Genomic DNA, 20870 nt, shown 5'->3' on the forward strand with positions numbered 1-20870 from the left:
AGGGATGTAAAATGGCCTCATCCAACACACTGGCCAACGCCGTTTATGCAGTTTCCAATTCCAATTTGTCACTGTCATTCTTTTAATGTATTGGAATCAGTTTGCTAATATTTAAGGTAGAATTTCTGTTTCCTTATTTATAAGTGAGTATGGTCTGAATTTTTTTTTCCTTTGGTGGATCATCATTCATTTTAATATCAACATTATATTTTCTTTAGAAGGAAAAAAAAGATTTTCTTTCATCCTTTATTTTGGAAGAATTTGTTTATCAGTAGAATTTTATATTTCTTAATTGTTCATCAGTAATTTGCCTGGAGGCCTGGCATTTCTTCAATACTTTAGGCCTTAAAAATTTCTAACTCATTTAAAACAACAATTTAGTTATGAGAAGTTTTATTACATATATAATATAAAATATACATATAAAATATAATAAACATATATATAATATAAAAGTTTTATTACAATCTTCCAGAAAGGGATAGGCTATATCACAAGGCAATTAAGGAATTTTCTTTTAAGAGAGATACCAGAAAAAAATGATAGAGGACACCATTAGCCTAGATTAGAAACAAACAGTTTAGTGACAGTCCCTAGGATTTTAAGTATAAGAGAACATCCAGACTGGAAAGGAAGAAATGAAATCATCTCAAATCACATGATCTTGTATACAGAAAATTCTTATATTTTAAGAGAATTTTCCCGCCTTCTCTCTATTTCCTTCTACAGAAATTTTATGACATTGTTTTTCAAATAACAAAGAAAATATTAATGGGATTATGTTGAATTTATAGATCAATTTAGGGGAAAATGGATATTTTCTTCAAACTTGTTTTAATAGCCAAGGAAGCAGGTCCCTCTGTTTTATTTAAACCTTCTCTATAAACTTCATATTTTTTGAGATTATCTTTGTTTACTGTATTTAGTATAATGAGTGAAATTTTCCCATTAGATTTTCTATCAACCCTCATCTGGAGACAGGAAAGATAATGTACTTGTCTGAATTTCTGAGTGAACCCTTCTGTTTGTGTTTGAATTGTTTCTCTAGGACACTGGCTCTCAAATGTTAACATTCATCCAAACACCTGAAGAACTTTGCAAAGCAGATGGCTAGGGCTCATCCTGTTCCTGACTCAGTTGGTCTGGGGTGGACCCAAGAGTTTACATCCTTAACAAGTTCACATATGACATCGATGATGCTGCCTCAGACCACACTTTGGATACACTGCTCTAGGATTTCCAGGTTTTAAATACTTTCAAATGCTTTGAAGTGTATACCACTTGCATAAAAAACCAAACAACCAAATCTCTTTTACTACGTTCTGTAATATTCTAGAATAAAGGTAATACTGGACTTCCTTGTCACTCAGGATGTATTTCACCATCACACATTATTCTGGGACTTGGAGAGCTACTTGTTTTATAAAAATAAGAAATCATGAATTTATTATTTTACTAAATGTTTACTATTTATTAAAAAAGGTAAGTATCCAATACTAGTAAATATTTATTTTCAAGAGAGAACTACCCAATATTAGAAAAATACTTTTAGTAATATTAAAAAGCAAAATTCAACTGAGTAAACTTGAAGATCTAATTAGCATAGATTCATGCATCAGGCAGCATTCCATCTTAGCAGATAGGAAAGAACTCCAAAGAGCTGTACAAATTGGAAGGCTATTATAGGCAGAAGCAGGCGGGACAACGAAGTTATTCTAGCAAAGAGCTGACTGTTTCAGAAAGGTCACCTTCCTTTAGACAAGGAGTGGGGGGTTGTCTATCACGGAAGTTACCTCACTAGCGCTGACCAGATAATTCTACATTGACTGGTTAAACTTGGGGTTTATTATTTCTTTTTAATGGTAATGATTATTAACTTTTTTCATCTATCAACATCATTTATGAGTCATAGTTACAGATTTCCCCACGTCGAAAATTCCCCGCATTCTTCTGAGCTTCAGTCTCATGACAAGAGGGCCAGGCAGGGGCGCTATTTGAAGGGCCTCTGGAAGTATCTGTGTTCTGATTGGCTGACATGCCTAACTGTTGTATCCAATTGGAGAGCAGAACTGCTCCTGCTTATTTAAATATTCTCTCAAATCCAATCAGATGTTGGATTTACCCAAGTCCTCATTTGAATGTAAAGCATATAAATAGACCTTCCGTGCCGTACACTTTTTCAAGGAACTGTGCTGTCTCCACTAGACGCACATTTCTGCACGGTAGTAAGGCTTAACAGTGAGATGTGACTGATGTTCAGAGGAATGAAAAGAGTGAGGCCCAGTGACTTTGTATCCCAAAGTGCTCAGATCTCCACCGGTTCACCAACTGCAAGGGGACACTTATTTCTAAAGCAAAGTGAATTCCAGGAGCCTCTCTATTAACACAAACTCTCCTAGTTATCTTTAAAACAGACTGCATATTAGTTTTCTATTGCTGCCATAACAAATCACCTCTAATGCAGTGACTTAAAACCCATTTTTTATCCTGAGGTTCTGCAGGTTGGAAGTGCAGGCACAGCTGAGCCATCTGTTGAGTCTCATTAGCTCAATTCAAGGAGCCTGCATGTTCCTCCCTGGGGGGTAATCGTGCCTCCAGGCTCACTGGGATTGTCCATTTGTCAGGCAGTTTCTTGTGACTGTAGGACGAGGTTCATTTCCCAGCTGACTGTGAGTGCTGGGCTGTCTTTTCCGCTAGAACCTGCCCACATTCCTTCTCCTGCTCTCCGGGTGATCCTTTTCACCACGGCAGGTCAGGTCCCTCTCCAGCTTCCAAATCTTTCTGACTTCAGTGCTGTATCTTTCTTTACCACAGCTAGAGAAATGTCTCTGCTTTTAAGGGCTCCTGAAATTGAACTGGAAAATCCAGATAATGTTTTTATGTTAAGGTTTGTAACTTTTAATGACAGCTGCAAAGTCTTGTTGGCTGTGTGACAGAACTTATCTACAGGTCCTTGGGACGAGGACATGGAAATCTTGGGAAGTAGGAGGTTGCAGTCTGCCTACCACAGACTTCTAGAGTCAGATTTCCCTTAGGACCTATTTAGTTGTCCATTATTCAAATCACTGAGGATATGTAGTAAAAATGAAGCTCACTCATCCACAGGTGGTAGGGTTTACATTCTCATCAGGGACATTCACCGATTGGCTCAACAAAAGGGGATTTAATAAAGCTGGACGTTTCTTTTTGAAAAAAAATCACACATTGAAACTGGGGGGTTCCAGAGAACCCTAATGAGATGCAGAATGTACTATTATTTCTCTGAGTTTTTTAAGGTCAGGGGATTTTTGCCTGTTTGTGTAAATGAACATGGCCATCATTGGAGACCTGTGGGAGGCTGGAGTGAGCGAATATTATGGTTGTACAGGGTTACAAAATGTGTTCAAGGCAGACCTCATCTACTCTCAGTAAAGAGAAATGGGGACAATAATAAAATTACACCTTCCTAGAACACATGCTAAACATATAGATAGCTATGACTTTGGTTATGACCATATGATTAGGGTCAGGCCAAATAAGGTGACCTCAAAGTCTTTGTGGTTGAGACTCAAGAGGAACCAAAATCATGTGTTAAATAACAGTTCTTTTCTTTAAAAAATTGAGAAATTTCAAATGTATACAAAGGTAGACAAAATAGTAAAATGAAGTGGACTTCAGCAATTATCAGCCTAAAACCAGTTTTGCCTCATTTATACCTCTGCCCTCCTCTTGCTTAGATTATTTCAAAAAAAAAAAAAAATCCAAAATGTTGTATCATTTCATGCATACATATTCCCCAGAGTTCTTAGACTGTCCCAGTTAGCTGAAAGAATTTGGTTTAATATTTCAGGTACATAATTAATCACACTCATCAATGAAAGACAGATCCTGTTCTTCTAGCTGTTTATCACCAACAAAACTTCTCAAGAGTATAATGCACAGAACACATAAGCATGAGTGTTTTCAAAATGGCAATCGCAAAGCAATTTTCTGAAACTGTTACCAGGAGGAGAGCATTTACCCAGAGTCCTGGTATATTAATTTACTAGGACTGACAAAACAAAGTACCATAAACTGGGTGGTTTAAACAATAGAAATTTATAGTCCCACAGTTCTGGAGGCCAGAAGCCTGAGATCAAGGTGTGGACAGGGCTGCTTTGCCCTGAGGCCTCTCTCGTTGGCCTGTAGACTCCTTTTTCACCTTGGGTCCTTACATGGTCATCCTTCTGTGGGAGTCTGTGTCTTAATTTCCCCCTTTTCATAAAGATACCAATCATACTGGATTAGCCCACCCTAAAGACCTCAGACTTCCTTGAGACTGGACCTGCAACACCAACTCTTCCCTGGTCTCCAGACCACCCTTCAGATTTCAGATTTGCCAGCCCCACAAACATGTGAGTCAACTCAAAATAAATCTCTCTCTTATGAAACAATGGACAAAGGATTAACCTCCAAAATATACAAGCAGCTCATGCAGTTTAATACCAAAAAAGCAAATAACCCAATCCACAAATGGGCGGAAGACCTAAATAGACATTTCTCCAAAGAAGACATACAGATGGCCAACAAACACATGAAAAGATGCTCAACATCACTCATCATCAGAGAAATGCAAGTCAAAGCCACACCAATCAGAATGGCCATCATCACAAAATCTGGAAACAACAAATGTTGGAGAGGGTGTGGAGAAAAGGGAACTCTCCTGGACTGTTGGTGGGAATGTAAGTTGGTACAGCCACTATGGAAAACAATTTGGAGGTTCCTTAAAAAACTACAAATAGAACTACCATATGATCCAGTAATTCCACTTCTGGGCATATACCCAAAGAAAACCATAATCCCAAAAGAAACATGTACCATAATGTTTATTGCAGCACTATTTAGAATAGCCAGGACATGGAAGCAACCTAAATGTCCATCAACAAATGAATGGATAAAGAAGATGTGGCATATATATACAATGGAATATTACTCAGCTATAAAAAGGGATGAGATGGAGCTATATGTCATGAGGTGGATAGACCTACAGTCTGTCATACAGAGTGAAGTAAGTCAGAAAGAGAAAGACAAATATTGTATGCTAACTCACATATACAGAATCTAAAAATGGTACTGATGAACTCAGTGACAAGAACAAGGACGCAGATGTAGAGAATGGACTGGAGAACTCAAGGTTTGGGGGGGCGGGAGGTGAAGGGGAAGCTGAGACGAAGCGAGAGAGTAGCACAGACATATATATAGTACCAATTGTTAAATAGATAGCCAGTGGGAAGTTGTTGTATAACAAAGGGAGTCCAACTCGAGGATGGATGATGCCTTAGAGGACTGGGATGGGGAGGGTGGGGGGGACTCGAGGGAGGGTGGGGGGGGAGTTGAGGGAGGGAGGGAATATGGGGATATGTGTATAAAAACAGATGATTGAACTTGGTGTACCCCCCAAAAAATAATAAATAAAACAGAAAAAAAAAATCTCTCCCTTTATATATGCCTTTGGTTCTGTTTCTCTGGAGAATCCTGCTTGGTAAAACCTGGTATCAGCATTCTCTCTTTTCTCTTTCATTCCTAGTTGTAAATGAGCTAAGTTCTTTTCTAAGCTTATCTTTTTATTTATTTATTTTTGGTAATACCTTATTGAATGCAGCTAACAACAATCACTTGTGCTATTAACACTCTATAACAAAACAGGCAATGATATCACTGCACAAGGAGAAGTGCAAGTTTCCAGCCTCCGTGAAGTTTCCTGCCATATGATAGGGAACACTCTCCCTGCTCACCATTTCTTCTGTGATAATATCAGCTGCATAAAGACAGCCTCAGTGACTTTCAGCAGCAAGCTCCAGGGCTGCTGGGCACCGTGGCTGTTGGCTCCAGGTTGCAGTTCCCACTCACCTGTTCTCTTTCTGGACTCAGGAAGCAGCTCCACTCTGGGATGTGCAGGTCTCAGGGTGCAGGATAGAACTGCAAGGCTGGCGGTAACTCATTGCACCAGAGGCCCTCGCTCCATAAGTGGGCACTGTCCCTTCTACCCAGCTGCCATCGGCCAATGAGGGTCCATGATGTGCCAACTTCCTGAGGCTACCCTGACAAACTACCACAGATGGGGGGCTCACTGCAGGAATTTACTCTCCCAGTTCTGGAGACCAGAAGTCTGAGATCAAGATTTTGGCAGGGCATCATTCCCTCCAGGAACTCTAAGGGTGGGTTCTTCCTGCCTCCCTCAGCTCCTGGTGGCTTTAGGCATCCCTTAGTTTGTGGCCAAATCCCTTGAGTTTCTGCCTCCATGGTCATCTTCTCCCTGTGTATGTCAATAATCCCTCTGCTTCTCTCCTATATAGAGACATGTAGAGCACGCTTGGATAATCTAGGATAAGCTCTTCCTCTCAAGATCCTTGATTTACTCACATCTTTCCCAAACAAGGTAATATTTATAGGTTCTGGGATGAGAAAGAGAATATTTCATTGAGTGGCCATTTTTTGAGCCACATGTGGCTGTACCCAAGGTCATGGGACAAGGCAGTTTACCCCTGGAAGTGAGGAGTGGGGCACACGACTGGGGCTGAACTCAAACTAGCATAAGCAGATTTAGTGCAAGGCAAACCCACCTAGTATCATGACCAGAAACTAAAAGAAGGAAATAGCACATTGTTGTCCTTTCTTAAATCTGTGTTGCTAAATGGAGTAACTTGGGTGAAAAAAAAAAATGCATGTAACCCAGCTGGCTGTGCCAAAGAGAAAGGCTATATGAGAGTTATGTGGAAGAAAGGAATGTTCTTATCAGTGGTGACACCGCAAGCCACAGTTTTACCCAGTGTCAGTCCATGTTGGGTAAAACCACATGGATGGCAGAAAAACCGCCAAAGTTGCAGTGGTTTTCATGAAATAATGTTAACATATTCTCTCCTTTGAATGGTTTGTTATTCACATGTGGGACAGTCGCCAGAACCACTAGGCAGAGTCAAGCACATGCTTTTAGAAATATTTCTCCTTTGTTTCTACAAAGTCCTCACTGAGACAATCAAAAGCCTGGAAATTGTGGAAGACTGCCAGTGACTGAAGAACAATCTGTCTCCACAGGATGGACACCTACATACCACTGAAAGAGAGAACAGTGAAGAAGAGAAACAAGAGGTGGAGTCCCAGCTCTCCACACACAAATATCACAGAGAAAACAGAAGCAGCATTTTCTCCCCTTCTCCTACAACCAAGGTCATGTGTGTGCCTAGCTCTTTAATTCTGTCCATTCTGGCAATACTAATTTTCATGAAAAGCAAAACAAAGTATCTATGGCTTGAGTGCAAAGAACAAAAACAAAATAGCTAATTCATGTCTTAAGTCAAGAAAACAAAATCTGATGCCTGCTTGCTAAGGTCACCAAGCAGTTCTCCAGTTCTCAGTGTGAGGTAGGAGATAGATGGGCCCCTGGGCTGGACAGCTGGTGTTTGTCAAGTAGAGTACAATTGAAGCTTTGTTCTCACCCGGACCCTCCGAGGACAAAGCTAGTGGCAGAAGCTGAGCTCTGGTAAAGTAAAGAGATAAGGTGCCCACTCCTGAGGTCAAGGAAAACTTCTCTGTCTGCCCATGCATTAGAAGGCTCCTTGGGGGTCAAAAAGGGAGGGGGCACCACCCCATAATGTGTGGACATACCTCCCACGGGCCTTTTCAGTGAGATCCATCTTAGCAAAAGTTGGGTGCACACATCTTGGGGAGGGTCCTAGGACAAGTCAGGTGTGAAAAAAGAAATGAGATACATTGGCCAAATGTAAACAAAGACCTGGAAGGATTGTCCTATATAAGTGATTTAAGTCACCTCTTTCCTGCTCACCTCCTCATTAGAGAGGACATCTATACCCTTTCTCTCTGGGTGTGTGTTTCTGCCCTGCTTCTGTCTTAAGCAAACTGCTTCTCTGTGTGCTCTCCCATAAGTTGTGCTGTGTCGCTAATAAACTTTGTACCTGTTTTTACAGTTTTTGCCTCCTTGAAACATTCTTGCTTTCAAACAGGGGAAAGAGCTAGGGCCACTCTGCTTGTAGCGTCTAGCCCCTGGTGGTCTGGTGGCTAGGATTCCTGGTTTTCATCCAGGCTACCCAGGTTTAGTCCCTGGGCAGGGAACTAAGATCTCTTTCTGGGACCGTTCACTGCTGTCCTTCCGAGATCAAGTGGACACTGAGTGTCCTACAAATTTAACTCAGTTTTAACACCATCTACCTGGAGAAAGTGTCAGACCCCACAGATTAAGGGCTCAGATGAAATTAAAAATTAATCAACAGTCAACCCAAGAAAGAAACAGAGAATTTTATTTGAACCAACCTGAGGATTATAATGTGGGAGATAGTCTCTCAGAAAACGCTGAAAACTGTTCCACCCATTAGAGGTCAAAGCACAATTATATATGTTTTTGAGGCAAAGTGTTATACATTAAAGGGTTACACATCAAAGTAATACACTGACAGTTTGTACAGTTCAACAAGGCACATTGTGGGTCATCATGACCCCTTATAGGATTAAGGAAGGAATATTATCTCCTAAGGAGTTACCTTGCTGGCACCAGGAGGAAATTGGTTTTGTTTTGTTTTTCTTTGTTTGTTTTGATGAGTAGGCATTCCTGTGTCTTCTAATTGGATCTAGTTAATGTATAATGCAGATGCATAATGCACACTAAAGGGGAGAGAACAGTGGCTCAAATGGCAGAGAAATTTTTATGTTAAATTTTTCTTGTCCTGTCTCAAAGTAATTATGTTTTATCACTGCCCTCACTTCAGAAGCCAATGGCAAGTCCAGGATGTCACCTGTGCTCTGACTGGTGGGTTATAGATCAGAGGTTCCAAGGTCTCTCTTTTGGGTTTGATTGCAAAAGCAGCTCACAGAACTCAGAGAAACACCTTACTTACTAGAGTACTGGTTTATTTTTAAAGGATATAACTCAGGGACAGACAGATGGAAGAGATGTACAGGGCAAGGCATGTGGGAAGAAACACTGAGCTTCCATACTTGCTCTGGGCACACCAAACCTCCACATATTCACCAACCTGGAAGCTCTCTGAACTCATCCTCTTGTTTTTATGGAGGCTCCATTACTAGGCATGACTGAGCAACTCCTTGGTCACCGGATATTGAGTCAACCTCCAGCCCCTCTCCCCTCCCTGGAGGCGGGGGTGGGAGAACTGAAAATTCCAACCCTGTAATCACTTGCTTGGTTCTCCTGGCAACCAGCCCCCATCTCAACGAGTTTCTAAAAGTCATCTCATTAATGTAACCAAAGACACCTTTATGGCTTTCATCACAGGAAATCCTACGCATTTTAGGAGCTCTGTGCCAGGAACAGGGAAAAGACCAAATATGTAATTTCTTATTAATGTCACAATATCACACAAAACAAAACAAAAAATCATATCAAAATTCCTTGATGAATCTGAAATAACTTGTTGCTGTCAGAAGGCAAAGATGCTGTCAACAACATCAGGGGCTACCCTTAAAGGCAAAATAGCCATTTTATTTTAAAGGGTCTCTCCAGGGCCACAGTGGAAAATTTGAGAATCACACAACAATAATAATGGTTAGATTAGTTTATAAAAAGAAGAAAAGTTAGCATATGCAATTACAACCATAGGAAAATCAAACGATGTAAACAATATTGTGTTGAATTTTTATGGATTTTGGTTAAAGAAGAAAGCCGTTGACATATACGGGTATTTGGTCTTAAGCATATGTCTGTTTTAGATATGGACGTGTGTGTGTATCCCTTTAAGCAGGAAAGAGCAAACAAAAACTTGAGGCACAGCCCAAAACAGAGACCGCTAGGGCTCCCAACAGCGAGGAGGCGGAGATAAATGCCCTAGGGAGAGCGCGAGAGGAGAGAGCACGCTTTGCGGGCGGTGCTGAGTGGGGTACCTGGGGTGTTCCATTCCAGCGCGCACCGGAACAGCGGCATCAAGTAAACCATCACGGTCAAGAGAGAAAAGCCTTACCTTTCAGGAAGAATACGCCGTAGCCTTTACGTCTCGGGAATGAGCGACCCTGCGAGAAATCGGTGACATCAAGTGTGCAAAATCCGGAGAGTGTCCGAGCCTCTGAGCCCACGGTAGGCCGCAACCGGAGGCCAAGAGGGCGGATGCGCGACCGATGGCGTCAGGCGGACGGTCTTTGAACTGGAGCCAGGGTCTCCATATCCACCATCTTCCCCACCGCGGGCACCAGAAGCCGCCACCGGTTGTTCCCAGAACCCTCCACTTCTCGCATCGCGGTATCCCCACACTTCCTCCCGCATGCTCTTGCACCCCTGTATCTCCGCCCCCAGCCCCTATAATCCCCTCCTCCGTATCCCTGCACCCCTGCGCCCAGGAAATCCCCACCTCCACCCCGTACCGCCATATCCCTGCACCCCCATGCTCCTGAATCCCGCACTCCTTTATCTCTGCACTTATGTGCAGCCAGTATCCCAGGCACTCCATCCCTGTACCCCTGCACCCTTACGTCTGCACTCCTGCGCACATGCACCCCTGTATCTCCACCGCTCCTCCCCCTAGCTCCGGCCATCCCCCCACCCCCACCTCCCAAGTCGGCAGAGTCTCCCTCTCGCGCGCTGTCCTCCCAGGGCCAGCAGCATCCCATCATTTGGGACCCAAAGACCGAGCCCAGCTGCAGTGACGCCGCGGGAGGGGCGCTGCAGTGACGCCGCGGGAGGGGCTCTGCAGAAACCCGGCTTGTGCATCACCCTTCTCGGCGCGTCCCCTTCACGCCCAGGGACCCCCAGCTCACTCGCCGCATCCTCAGGGAACTGGCCGGAAATGGCGACCGGAGCTTCCAAAGACATCAAGCCCACGTCCCTTTATTACGTTTCCACAAAAAACAACTCTCTTCCGGGATAGTCTCTGAAGACCCCGCACCTTGAAAGTCCCTGCGGGAGTGCGACCCTCATCTTAGGTTCCTAATTTTCTTTTCTTGGTAACTTCCCCCCAACCAAACGCAAAGTCTGCTCAACTACTGTTACGGAAAACGAACCAGTGAGGCAGCGGGTGGCGCCCAGCGGTGGGATGACACACTTTCTCCCTGCTCTTTGGTTGTGTGGCCTTTGGAGCTCAATTTCATTCTTTTTCTGCCTCCGCTGACTAGAGGCAGAAGCACTCCTTAGGTTTTCTTCTCTCCTTTCATTCATCATATATTCACTTAGCACCTACTATGTGCCTGGCATATCTCTGAGCATTTGGGAGAAAGTGCCTTCCTGGAGTTACATCTAGCTGGGGAGGTGATGACCAGTAAAGGGGAGATAGTGTCATAGAGGTTTACACGCTGAGCAGAAATAGAGCACCATTGGCTTGGGGCATGTTGCCCAGGAGCGTGGAGACTTGAGAGGAAACCTGGAGGACTTTGGAGTGGGAACCTGCTGCTCTGGGGATGGTGGGACCCCTGGGTTTGGAGGGACAGAGACCAGCAGAGGCTAGGAGGAGCTGGGCAGGGAAGGAGGAGTGGTCAGAGGTAAATGGAAGAGCGGCTGCTGCTGTGCTCTAAAAAGACTGAGGCTTTTACTTGGAGGGCACCTCGCAGACGCTGCAGGGCCTGCTAGAAGTGACTGCCTTCAAGGGCTGTGCGACCCTGTAACTAACGCATCTCAGGCCACACATGTGACGTTTAAAGGTGGAATTTTACCAATAGGAGGGTGGTGAGTGTACCACACACAGTGTTTACTTGTCATCAGACTCAAGGAACCTGGTGTCCAGTACACCTGTATGGGTGCTGGCTAGACTGAGCCATTCCAAGTGTACACGTGTCCTTGGCGAATCAGGCCAGTCAGGGTTTCTCTTGCCCTCCAGGAGCTCCACTGGAGTGTCACTCCCCAATACCCAGTGGTGAGAGGAAGAAAGGGAGCTGTCCCATGGAAAGTATCCTGACTGGCTCACCTTCCTGGGGGTAGCATCCTACAGCTCTCCGCTGTGGACACTGGAGGCAAATACACCCTCCAAGTGCACTACCGGTCATGGTGCAAAAGGGCTCACAGGCCACAACAGAAAGCTCGAACCATGTGGTTTATTAAATTGATTTAAAACACGCAACAAGAAGTAAGGGGGTAAGCTGACAAACTTAGGATGGATGTCAGTGAGGAGAAAAGCTGCGCCGTCTGATCCTGGGCACACATGGACATGTGTGTGTCCTGTTCTCCCTGCCACCTAGCCTCCTTGCTGATCGTGAGGTTATGAGAAACAGGGTCCAGGCGACACCAGGGGTCCCAGGCCAATGCATACAGGTGCAGCCCACAGGGAGAGGCTCTCCTGTGGAGAGTCCCAGCAGTGGCTGCTTAAGATCTGTGAAAATCAAGTGTCTCAGGGGTTCTGAATGCTTAGTACCTATTGTATACTTAGTGATCATGAATATTTAATGCCTCTTGTATACTTAACGATCACAAATATTTAGTGACCAGATGCCTCACATTAATTACTTCACCTGTGTCTTGGCCCGCGGATCCATCCATCAATTTGCAGATAATTAGCTTCATTGCTGTTGTGTCTTCCAATCCACAAACACTGTTTCTCCATTTATTTAGATCCTCTTTGATTTCTTTCATCATCATTTTGTAATTGTCAACAGCAAGTCCTGTACATGTTTTGTTAGATTTATACCTGTTTCATTTTCTTTGATTTCATATGGCAATGTGTTTTTAATTTTGGTTTGCACATGCTCAGTGTTTATATACAGAAATGCAATTGATTTTTGTGTTGATCTTGTATCCTGAGACTTCACTGAATTCAGTTATCAGTTTGGGGAGTTGTTTCATAGATGTCTTGGGATTTTCTGTGTAGACAATCATGTCGTCTGCAAATAGTTTTATTTTTTCTGTTGCAATCTGTATGCCTCATCTTCCTTCCTTCTGTCCCTCTCTCCCTCCTTCCCTCCCTCCCTCCTTCCCTCCCCCATCTCTATTTCTTCTTTTCCTTTCCTTTCTTTTCTCTTCTCTGCTCGTCTTTTTTTCTCTTTTTCTTCCTTCCTTCTTACCTTCCTGCCTCCTCTTTCTCTTTCTTTTCTTTCTGGATTATTGAACCAGCTAGAACTTCCAACAATAATACCAAATGAGTGGCTAGGCAGACATCCTTTCCTTGTTCCTGATCTTAGAGAGAAAGCATCTAGTGTTTCACCATTAATTGTATTGTTAGCTGTCAAATACTTTTTCTATGCTTTTTCTGCATCAATGGAGATGATTTCATGATTTTTCTCCTTTTTTCCCTACCTGTTGATGTGGTGGATTCCATTGAGTGACTTTTGGTAGATTTTATCCCCAAGGAGGGAAACTGAATTTTTACAAATCTCACTTATGTTGTAGTGTTGGTAGCAAGAGATTAGTACAGAGGCAACTGAAGTAGTTAGGGTAAGAAATGATGGTGTATGAGTTTCCTGTGGCTGCTATAACAAACTACCATGAGCTGGGGGTAAGAAGGGGATGCTAAGACAACAGAAATGTTTTTCCTCCCATTTCTGGAAACCAGAGGTCAGGGTGTTGGCAGGGCTGTGCTCCCTCTGGAAAAGACAGGAAGCGAAGGATCCTTCCTGCTTCTTCCAGTTCCTAACACTCCAGGTATCACTTAGCTTGTGGCTACTTCACCCCAGTCTCTGCCTCTGTTGTCTTGTGGCCATCTCCCTGTGTCTCTGTGTCTTCTCCCCTTCTGTCTCTTGTAAGAATAGTTATCACTGAATTTAGGGTCCACACTAATCCAGGATGACCTCCTCATTGCAAGATCCTTGATTAAATGACACCTGCAAAGACTTTTCCCAAATAAGGTCACAGTTGCAGGATTCAGGCCTTAGGATGTGAACATACCTATTTTTTTTTGGTGGGGGAGGGTACAGTAGAGGGGAGCAACCTTCAGCCTACTACAGGTAGAATCCAGGACTAGGGTGGTAGAAGCTGACATAGAATGATCCCTCTTCCTGATGTTTACCAACTTGCTGTTGGTCTCCATGTGGGCAACCATGGAAAAGAATGAATTAAAGGCAGCTTTGTTTGTGTATTTAGTTTACTTGAGTTGCTCTAGAATGGCAGAACCGTCTGCCCCACTGGGGAATAGTGAGGAGGTGGTAGTATGGGGGCAGTGTACGAGGCTCAGAGTGCACTCCAGCCACGAGTGGGTGGAAATCCCCAGCAGGAGCACCAAGCCTGGCACTCTGGGAAGACATCTGCCATCGATGATGTTTGGGGTGTCACTGAAGCCCGTCTCATCCATGACCTGGATGAGATAGTGAGAAAGAGGAAGCCTCCGGTCAAGCCACAGCACCTGTGGTGGATGGCAACATGGCCATTGCCGCTCCTAGCATTCAGAGTGGGGGCTGTTGGAGGCCTCCACTGTTGGTCCACACATGGGGTCCCGCAGGCCTTGTGATTTAGACTGAGGCCTGAGTGACAGTGTGCGGGCCAGGCCTTAGGGGTCCTGAGCACTCTTTGTCTCCTTGGGACTGTGTAAGGAAGCTTAAACTAGCCATGGGGAAAGATGGTGAGAAGAACCAAAGCGTTCAGTTATGTGAGAGAGACTGCCAGACCAGAGCCTTCCCAGGGACCCTCCTCCCCCCTCACTGACCCATGACTGATCGACCAGCTGACCCCCCAGCTGGCCCCAAATGCGTATGAGCCAGCCTTCAGCATGTTCACTAACTACCAGCTTTCTTGGGGAGTGTGGCTCAAACTGCTGAGCCCCAGGCCCACTAGGACATTTGGGGCTGATCTGCCATCCTGTAGGAGAGAACTGGAAGGACATGACCCAAAGGGGGCAGCACGTGGCTGGGAGTGAGCTGAAGACAGGCAGTGGGAGACAGAGATGGCCTGGAGCCCCAAGGGCAGCGCTCACAGGAGGGGCTGCTGGGTCCAAAGCTTAGAGGAAGGAGAAAAGCACCAGGACTTGGGTGTCCCCAGAGACCTGTGCAGGAGTCAGTAGAACTGAGCTGACGAGGAGGTGTGAGGGAGGGGAGTGGGCAGAGAAAAGGATGCAGTTTTAGAGCTTTTGCTGGACATGCATTGGAGAAAATCAAAGCCTTCATGAGTCTTTATAAGCAATATATAGAAACAAGACCCTGGCTGGGGATGGGGGGGGCGGGAGGGCAGGGCACTAGGTAGATACTGATGACCAGGGCTGGGGCAGCCATGTAACAGGGCGACATAGGGGGAGAACAGCTCAGCTCAGCCCAGATCCAATGGCACTGGGAGCCGGCTGACCCAAGTCCTCTAAGTTCTAATCCAGGATCTGGGAGAGCACAGAAACTTGGGGAGAAGGAGAGGAGTCCATTTGCTTTTTCACTTGGAAGATTCTCAAATATGTTGGTGAACGTACAAAAAGAACTGATGGAGTAGGAAGGAGAGACAAGATGTGCAGCAGTGGCTGGGTACAGGCCACACCCAGGAGAGAAGTGAGGTGGGCTTTCAGACTTGGGCCAGGCTAAGCTGAGAATTCCAGAAACTGGGGACACCTCAGCTTAGCCTGGCCCAAGTCCAAAAGCCCACCTCACCTCTCTCCTGGGTGTGGCCTGTACCCAGCCACTGCTGGGTACTGATAAAAATTCCAGAAACTGGGGACACTTTATCTATAGCAGGCATGGATGTTTCTGAGGCTGCCCAAACTGCATTCTTCCTCTGGGATCTCCCACCTCCTTTCCTCATCTTTCTTAATAAAGTGTCCCCCCATAGGGACATGGGGAGAATGACCGAGAAAATTCCAGTGAAGGGAATGTGTGACACGTGGCAGTTGGCTGGGGAAAGGGCTTGAAGCTCCACCGCGGCAGGCAGAGGGAAAGGCTGTGGCCATCCAAAGGGACGGCATGCCCCTCTTCCCACATGGTCTCTGAGGGATGCTATTGTGCAGCCAGGCCGGCCCCGGTCCATCCACACTCCACCTACTGGATAGAAGTGATGGAGACATCCGGTCTCTTCCTCTTCTTTTTAGCACATATGAGTGTGTTATGTTCACATTTCTTTTTAAATCGAGTTGAAAGTCACATAAACATAAACCATTCTATACGGATTAATTCAGTGACATTCAGTGCATTCACAATCACCTCTTTCTAGCTCTGAAACATTTTCATCACCCCAAAAGTGAACACTCCGTATTCCTTCCTCTATCCCCCAGCCACTGACAACCACTCATCTACTTTCTGTCTCTATGGATTTGTCTGTTCTCGATGTTTCATATAAATGAGATCCTGCAATATGTGACTTTTGTGTCTGGCTTCTTTAACTTAGCACGATGTTTTTGAGGTTTATCCATCTTCTAGCATGTGCCACTCCTTTTTATGGCTGAATAGTATTCCACTATATGGATAGACCACATTTTGTTTATCCATTCATCTGTTATGGACATTTGGTCAGTTTCCACCTTTGGGATGTTATGAATAACGCTGTTCTGAATATGACATGGGTGTATGCATATCTAAGTCTTTATATGTATCTGGGGGTGGAATTGCTGGGCCATGTGGTGCTTTGTTTTTTAAGCATGAGTCTGATGAGTTTCTCTACCAAGGCAGGCAGCTCTGCATACTTTATCATGTTTCTGAAGCTGATAACCCTGATAGTCAGATTTTAGACCAGAGCTGCCCAACAGAACTTTCTGTAATGATAGAGACCTTCTATATCTGTTCTGTCCACGTGTGGCTAGGGTGACTGAGAAAATGTGCCTTTGTATTTTAATTAATTGAAAATTAAATAGGCCCTGTGGTTGAATAAGCTCAGCCTTAGAAATGACAAAAGAAGGGCTGCCCCGTAGAGCACCTCCCACCTCAAGCCTCCCTCTTAACTCTCCACTTGAGGAATTGAAAATCTGGAGCTCTATGATGATACTTGGAAGACCCAAACTCCCTGCTTCTGAGAAACCTTTCTTTCTTAAATACCAGTGAAGGGGTTGAAGATATACAACGACCTACATGAGTATCAATGCAAAACTCAAATTTAAGCTAGAATTGAAGGTTGTCACTGGAAACAATGTACAGATCTCCAGAAAGCTCTATAATCTCTTGCATAATCCTTGCAGTTTGTTTCACTGAAATGGGTCCCACTGGGCAATGTTGGCCCTGCTATCTACCTACACTGCAGGGGAGTCTGATGTTGTTTCCATCTACACTGATAGTTCCTATCAATTTTTGGTGCAGTCTCATAGTGCTAGAATATTTTCTAAAGATTAGCAAATATGTGGTTTGCTCCAGAGAGTGTCTAGGGAGCCCTAGCTTGAGTACATCTAATTTTAGTAAGATAAATATCATATAATATTCCTAAATTATTTTACTAGCTTGTATTTATTGTTATAATAAAAAAAATTAATAGAACCAGTAAGGATAATGATAGCAGGAATAAACAACATTTACTGAGCTCTTACACTGTGCTAGGGATTTTTAAACAAGGGAATTATTGTGGATTAACTCTAATCCATTCACCCCATGAAGAATGTGCTATTAACATTCTCATTTCTCAGCTGACTTTGCAGGAGCATCTCTGGGACCACTCCAACCGGTTTGTAACAGAATATGGAATTCATGAACAGTCATCTTCTAAAATAGCCACATGTATGTTAATCTGTTCTTAACGTTCACTTTAAATTTACTAAATTCACAAACGTAGTTTTCCTTATCAAATTGCATCTACAAACTATTTTATTCTGATTTTAGGTATCAATTTAAGGGGATCTCTAACGTTTGAGCTACTGAAACAACAATTTAAATTCCTTTATTCTATTTACAATGAGATTTCCTTTAAAAATTTATACCTACTTTAAAAATATAACTTGAAACCTTTCAAATGCTGAAAATACTTCTAGCAAAAAAACCCTTCCTTAGAATTCCCAATACAATAAACAATTCTGATCCATGCTCTCTAAAAAACTCACACATTCAAACATTTTAAACTGGAAATTATGTTTACCTATCAGAACCTCAAGCAGTAAGTTTTCTTGTAAGATTATTTTCAATACCAGATCTACCAGGTTTTCCCCTAGAATAGTAAAACAGTCCGTACTTGGTGTTTAAATGTCACGGAATAATAACACTTTCTGGAGCCCAAAGTAGTTTGTCACCAGAATAACGTAGACACCTTCAAGATAAGTGGGATTGAAAACCCAGGAGTCTGTGGCCAAGATTCAAAAGGGCCACGTGTCAGACAACATTCCCCGCAGCAAACGACCACGCAGCCCACTGTGCCCCTAAGCGTACCCAAATCATGCCTCCACTTCGGTTTCCCGCGAGCCCTGTCTCGCGCAGGTTCGCACAGAAACGCGCTCAGAAAGACACAGCCCTTGGCCAGTGCGGCTCTTTTCTAGAAACTATGGGTGGCTCTGAAAAGAGCCTTTGGTGTCACGGGGCCCCCTGGGCGTACGGTCGTTTCCGGCCCGCCTCCGCGGCCTCACTTGCCCTTGGCCTTGTGGTGGCTTTCCGTCTTCTTGGGCAGCAGCACGGCCTGGATGTTGGGCAGGACGCCGCCCTGCGCGATGGTCACGCGGCCCAGCAGCTTGTTGAGCTCTTCGTCGTTACGAATAGCCAACTGCAGGTGGCGCGGGATGATGCGCGTCTTCTTGTTGTCGCGCGCTGCGTTGCCCGCCAGCTCCAGGATCTCAGCCGTAAGATACTCCAGGACGGCCGCCAGATACACAGGCGCACCAGCACCCACGCGCTCAGAATAGTTACCCTTACGGAGCAACCGATGCACTCGACCCACAGGAAACTGCAGGCCCGCGCGCGACGACCGAGACTTTGCTTTAGCGCGAGCCTTGCCTCCCTGTTTGCCTCTGCCGGACATCTCCCAGTCAAGCACAGGCCAAAAAGAAAACCGAGAAACAGAACCCCGAGTAACGAAGCAGCGATGCTCAGTGAGGCCTTATATATGGTCTTGAGGGAGTGGAGCCGGCACCTTCCGATTGGGTAGCTATGGTAGCCAATCAGAAAAGGAAACCGCCATCCCCTAATTTGCATGTGTCTTTCCAGTGATGACGTCCAGCAGCGCTTGATCCTATCAGAAAGCAGACGCTCTTGATCCTTCATTTGAATACAGGATGTATAAGTTGAGTTGGTACGCGCTTAGAATTTTTTTGTTTGGAAAGATCCGCTATCATGCCTGATCCGTCCAAATCAGCTCCCGCACCCAAGAAGGGTTCTAAGAAGGCTGTTACCAAGGCGCAGAAAAAAGATGGCAAAAAGCGCAAGCGCAGCCGCAAGGAGAGTTATTCTATCTACGTGTACAAAGTGTTGAAGCAGGTGCATCCGGACACCGGCATCTCTTCCAAGGCTATGGGCATCATGAACTCCTTCGTGAACGACATCTTTGAGCGCATCGCCAGCGAGGCTTCCCGGTTGGCGCACTACAACAAGCGCTCTACTATCACGTCCCGGGAGGTGCAGACGGCTGTGCGCTTGCTATTGCCTGGTGAGCTGGCCAAACACGCGGTATCCGAAGGTACCAAGGCTGTCACCAAGTATACCAGCTCCAAGTGAGGCGCGCCCGGGCGCCCGGGAACCCAAAGGCTCTTTTCAGAGCCACCCACAAGCTCGAGAAAGGGTTTCGAACACGTGAAGGATCGTTCTGTAAATGAACCCCATGTTTGCTCAGAAGCGGTTCAGTGGTTATTGGGAGGGCGCCCCCATTCCCTCCTTGCCCCAGAGAGGTGTGCGCGCGTGTGTATGTGAGCTGAATGAGAGAATGCATTTGCATATTAGAGGTTGGGTGTGGAATAGCGAGACGAAATAACTGAATAATTTTGGAGGCAGTCAAAGACCGGGTGTCCACCCTCGCTAAACAAAGTAAGATCCTTGGATTCAGGTGTCGGTTAGTGTCTGGAGAGTGTCATTTTTAGGGCTTGCGGGCATTTGACTTTGGGTCGTTTTGTGTGCGCGTGGTGTTAGCTAGTGGGTAAGGGGCGCGGGGTCACCTCCCCCCAGAGGAACCTCGTGCGAGTCCCTTCACTTTTATGTTTCTGATGGGTGAGCCCGGAGGTGAATTAAAGGACACACTTGGTGAGGCCCTCGGTGTTGTCGCGCAGCTCCGGCGGTGGCGTCTGGAGCTGCATTCCCGCCTTGACCAGACTCCTCTATCCTAAGGCAATGAACATTTCCGGAATGGTGTTTGCAAGTCTGAATTCAATGGCTGTATGTTTGACAACCGAAAGGAAAACGGAAGCGTGGCGGAACGCGGCGCCGTGTGCGCGGGAGCCAGTTGTAATAAGCCGACCGCTGCTGCAGGCAGCTTTAGGGCGGGGGCAGGAAAGAAGGCAATTTAAGAGAAAAATAACCCTTTTCTCAACAAATGTAGTTCTCTCCCACTTCAGCCATATTATTTTCTGTGACGCAGTAGTGACGCAGAATTTTCCCTTTTCTCTGAATTCATGGCATTCATTTAGAAAGTGTCTTAACTCAACGCCTTGGCATGAAGGGTCTTCACTCAGAAGACGACATCGCCTACCTTTTTTCTTGCTTTGATTTTTCTCATTTGTAAGAAGGGGATTTCAAATAATCACTTCCCTGAGCCGTTTTGAGAATTACATGTATTGAAAGGTCGTGTCATCATCTCAGGCTAGGAACATTCAACTAAAGGCTAACAATCGTGTTTTTGCAAATCATCTCCAAAGGAAGCGGGTTGCATGCCTGGTCCGGCTAGACAGGTGGGGTTGGGGAGGAAATGTCGCCACCACCACCTAGCGTCCTCAGCCACAGTGGCTGAAAGCCCACCGCCCCGCCTCCCCCCCCCCACCCCCAATTCCTTTTCCAAAGTGGGTCCACTCTAAAAGAATTTCTAAAACCCCACACATATGAAACTTAGTGTCCAAAATATTTTATGGTTAGTTCGAATAGTTATAAAGATGCAAATCCCAAGGTATAGGACGTTTTACAAAACAAAATGGTCTTAAATCAGTGTTTTAAAGGTATCTGTTAAAATAGCAATTCGATAC

At 45.0% G+C, this 20870-nt stretch overlaps 3 protein-coding genes across 6 annotated transcripts in view; 1 reads left to right on the forward strand and 2 right to left on the reverse strand.

Moving 5' to 3' along the window:
- Window positions 1-10272, reverse strand: part of TRIM17 (tripartite motif containing 17) — a 43153-nt gene extending 32881 nt beyond the window's left edge. For both annotated transcript variants that reach the window (XM_057708706.1, XM_057708709.1), the window contains exon 1: window positions 9945-10272. The gene's annotated coding sequence lies outside the window, so the exon portion shown is untranslated. The remainder of the gene's footprint in view (window positions 1-9944) is intronic.
- Window positions 10273-13877: 3605 nt separating this feature from the next.
- Window positions 13878-18727, reverse strand: LOC130837089 (histone H2A type 1-H). 2 transcript variants are annotated; one of them, XR_009049251.1, is made up of 2 exons: window positions 18145-18727; window positions 13878-14189 (listed from the first exon to the last, which is right to left on the reverse strand). XR_009049251.1 is itself a non-coding variant. In XM_057709871.1 (2 exons), the coding sequence occupies exons 1-2, from the start codon at window positions 18725-18727 to the stop codon at window positions 14179-14181; spliced, it is 396 nt and encodes a 131-aa protein (XP_057565854.1). In that variant the 3' UTR covers window positions 13890-14178. The 2 variants fall into 2 exon arrangements, 1 of the variants encoding a protein (XP_057565854.1); XM_057709871.1 differs by having other exon boundaries at window positions 13890-14189; window positions 18343-18727.
- A 28-nt stretch (window positions 18728-18755) lies between these two features.
- LOC130837088 (histone H2B type 3-B) lies at window positions 18756-20670 on the forward strand. Of its 2 annotated transcripts, XM_057709869.1 has the most exons (2): window positions 18756-19351; window positions 20023-20670. In XM_057709869.1, exons 1-2 carry the CDS (start codon window positions 19039-19041, stop codon window positions 20199-20201), a joined length of 492 nt encoding a protein of 163 aa, XP_057565852.1. In that variant the 5' UTR covers window positions 18756-19038; the 3' UTR covers window positions 20202-20670. The 2 variants fall into 2 exon arrangements, with proteins under 2 accessions (XP_057565852.1, XP_057565853.1); XM_057709870.1 differs by lacking the exon at window positions 20023-20670 and having other exon boundaries at window positions 18756-19524.
- Window positions 20671-20870: the final 200 nt, after the last annotated feature.

Source organism: Hippopotamus amphibius, chromosome 15 (assembly GCF_030028045.1).
Source record: "Hippopotamus amphibius kiboko isolate mHipAmp2 chromosome 15, mHipAmp2.hap2, whole genome shotgun sequence".
In the NCBI taxonomy this organism is placed as follows: Eukaryota; Metazoa; Chordata; class Mammalia; order Artiodactyla; family Hippopotamidae; genus Hippopotamus; species Hippopotamus amphibius.

Excerpts from the sequence above, each read along its gene's own strand:
- LOC130837088 (XM_057709869.1), top strand. The coding sequence starts at position 19,039 with ATGCCTGATCCGTCCAAATCAGCTCCCGCACCCAAGAAGGGTTCTAAG. Across the intron at positions 19,352-20,022 it reads TGTGCGCTTGCTATTGCCTG|GCAATGAACATTTCCGGAAT; the intron begins GTGAGCTGGCCA and ends CTCTATCCTAAG.
- LOC130837089 (XM_057709871.1), bottom strand. The coding sequence starts at position 18,727 with ATGTCCGGCAGAGGCAAACAGGGAGGCAAGGCTCGCGCTAAAGCAAAG.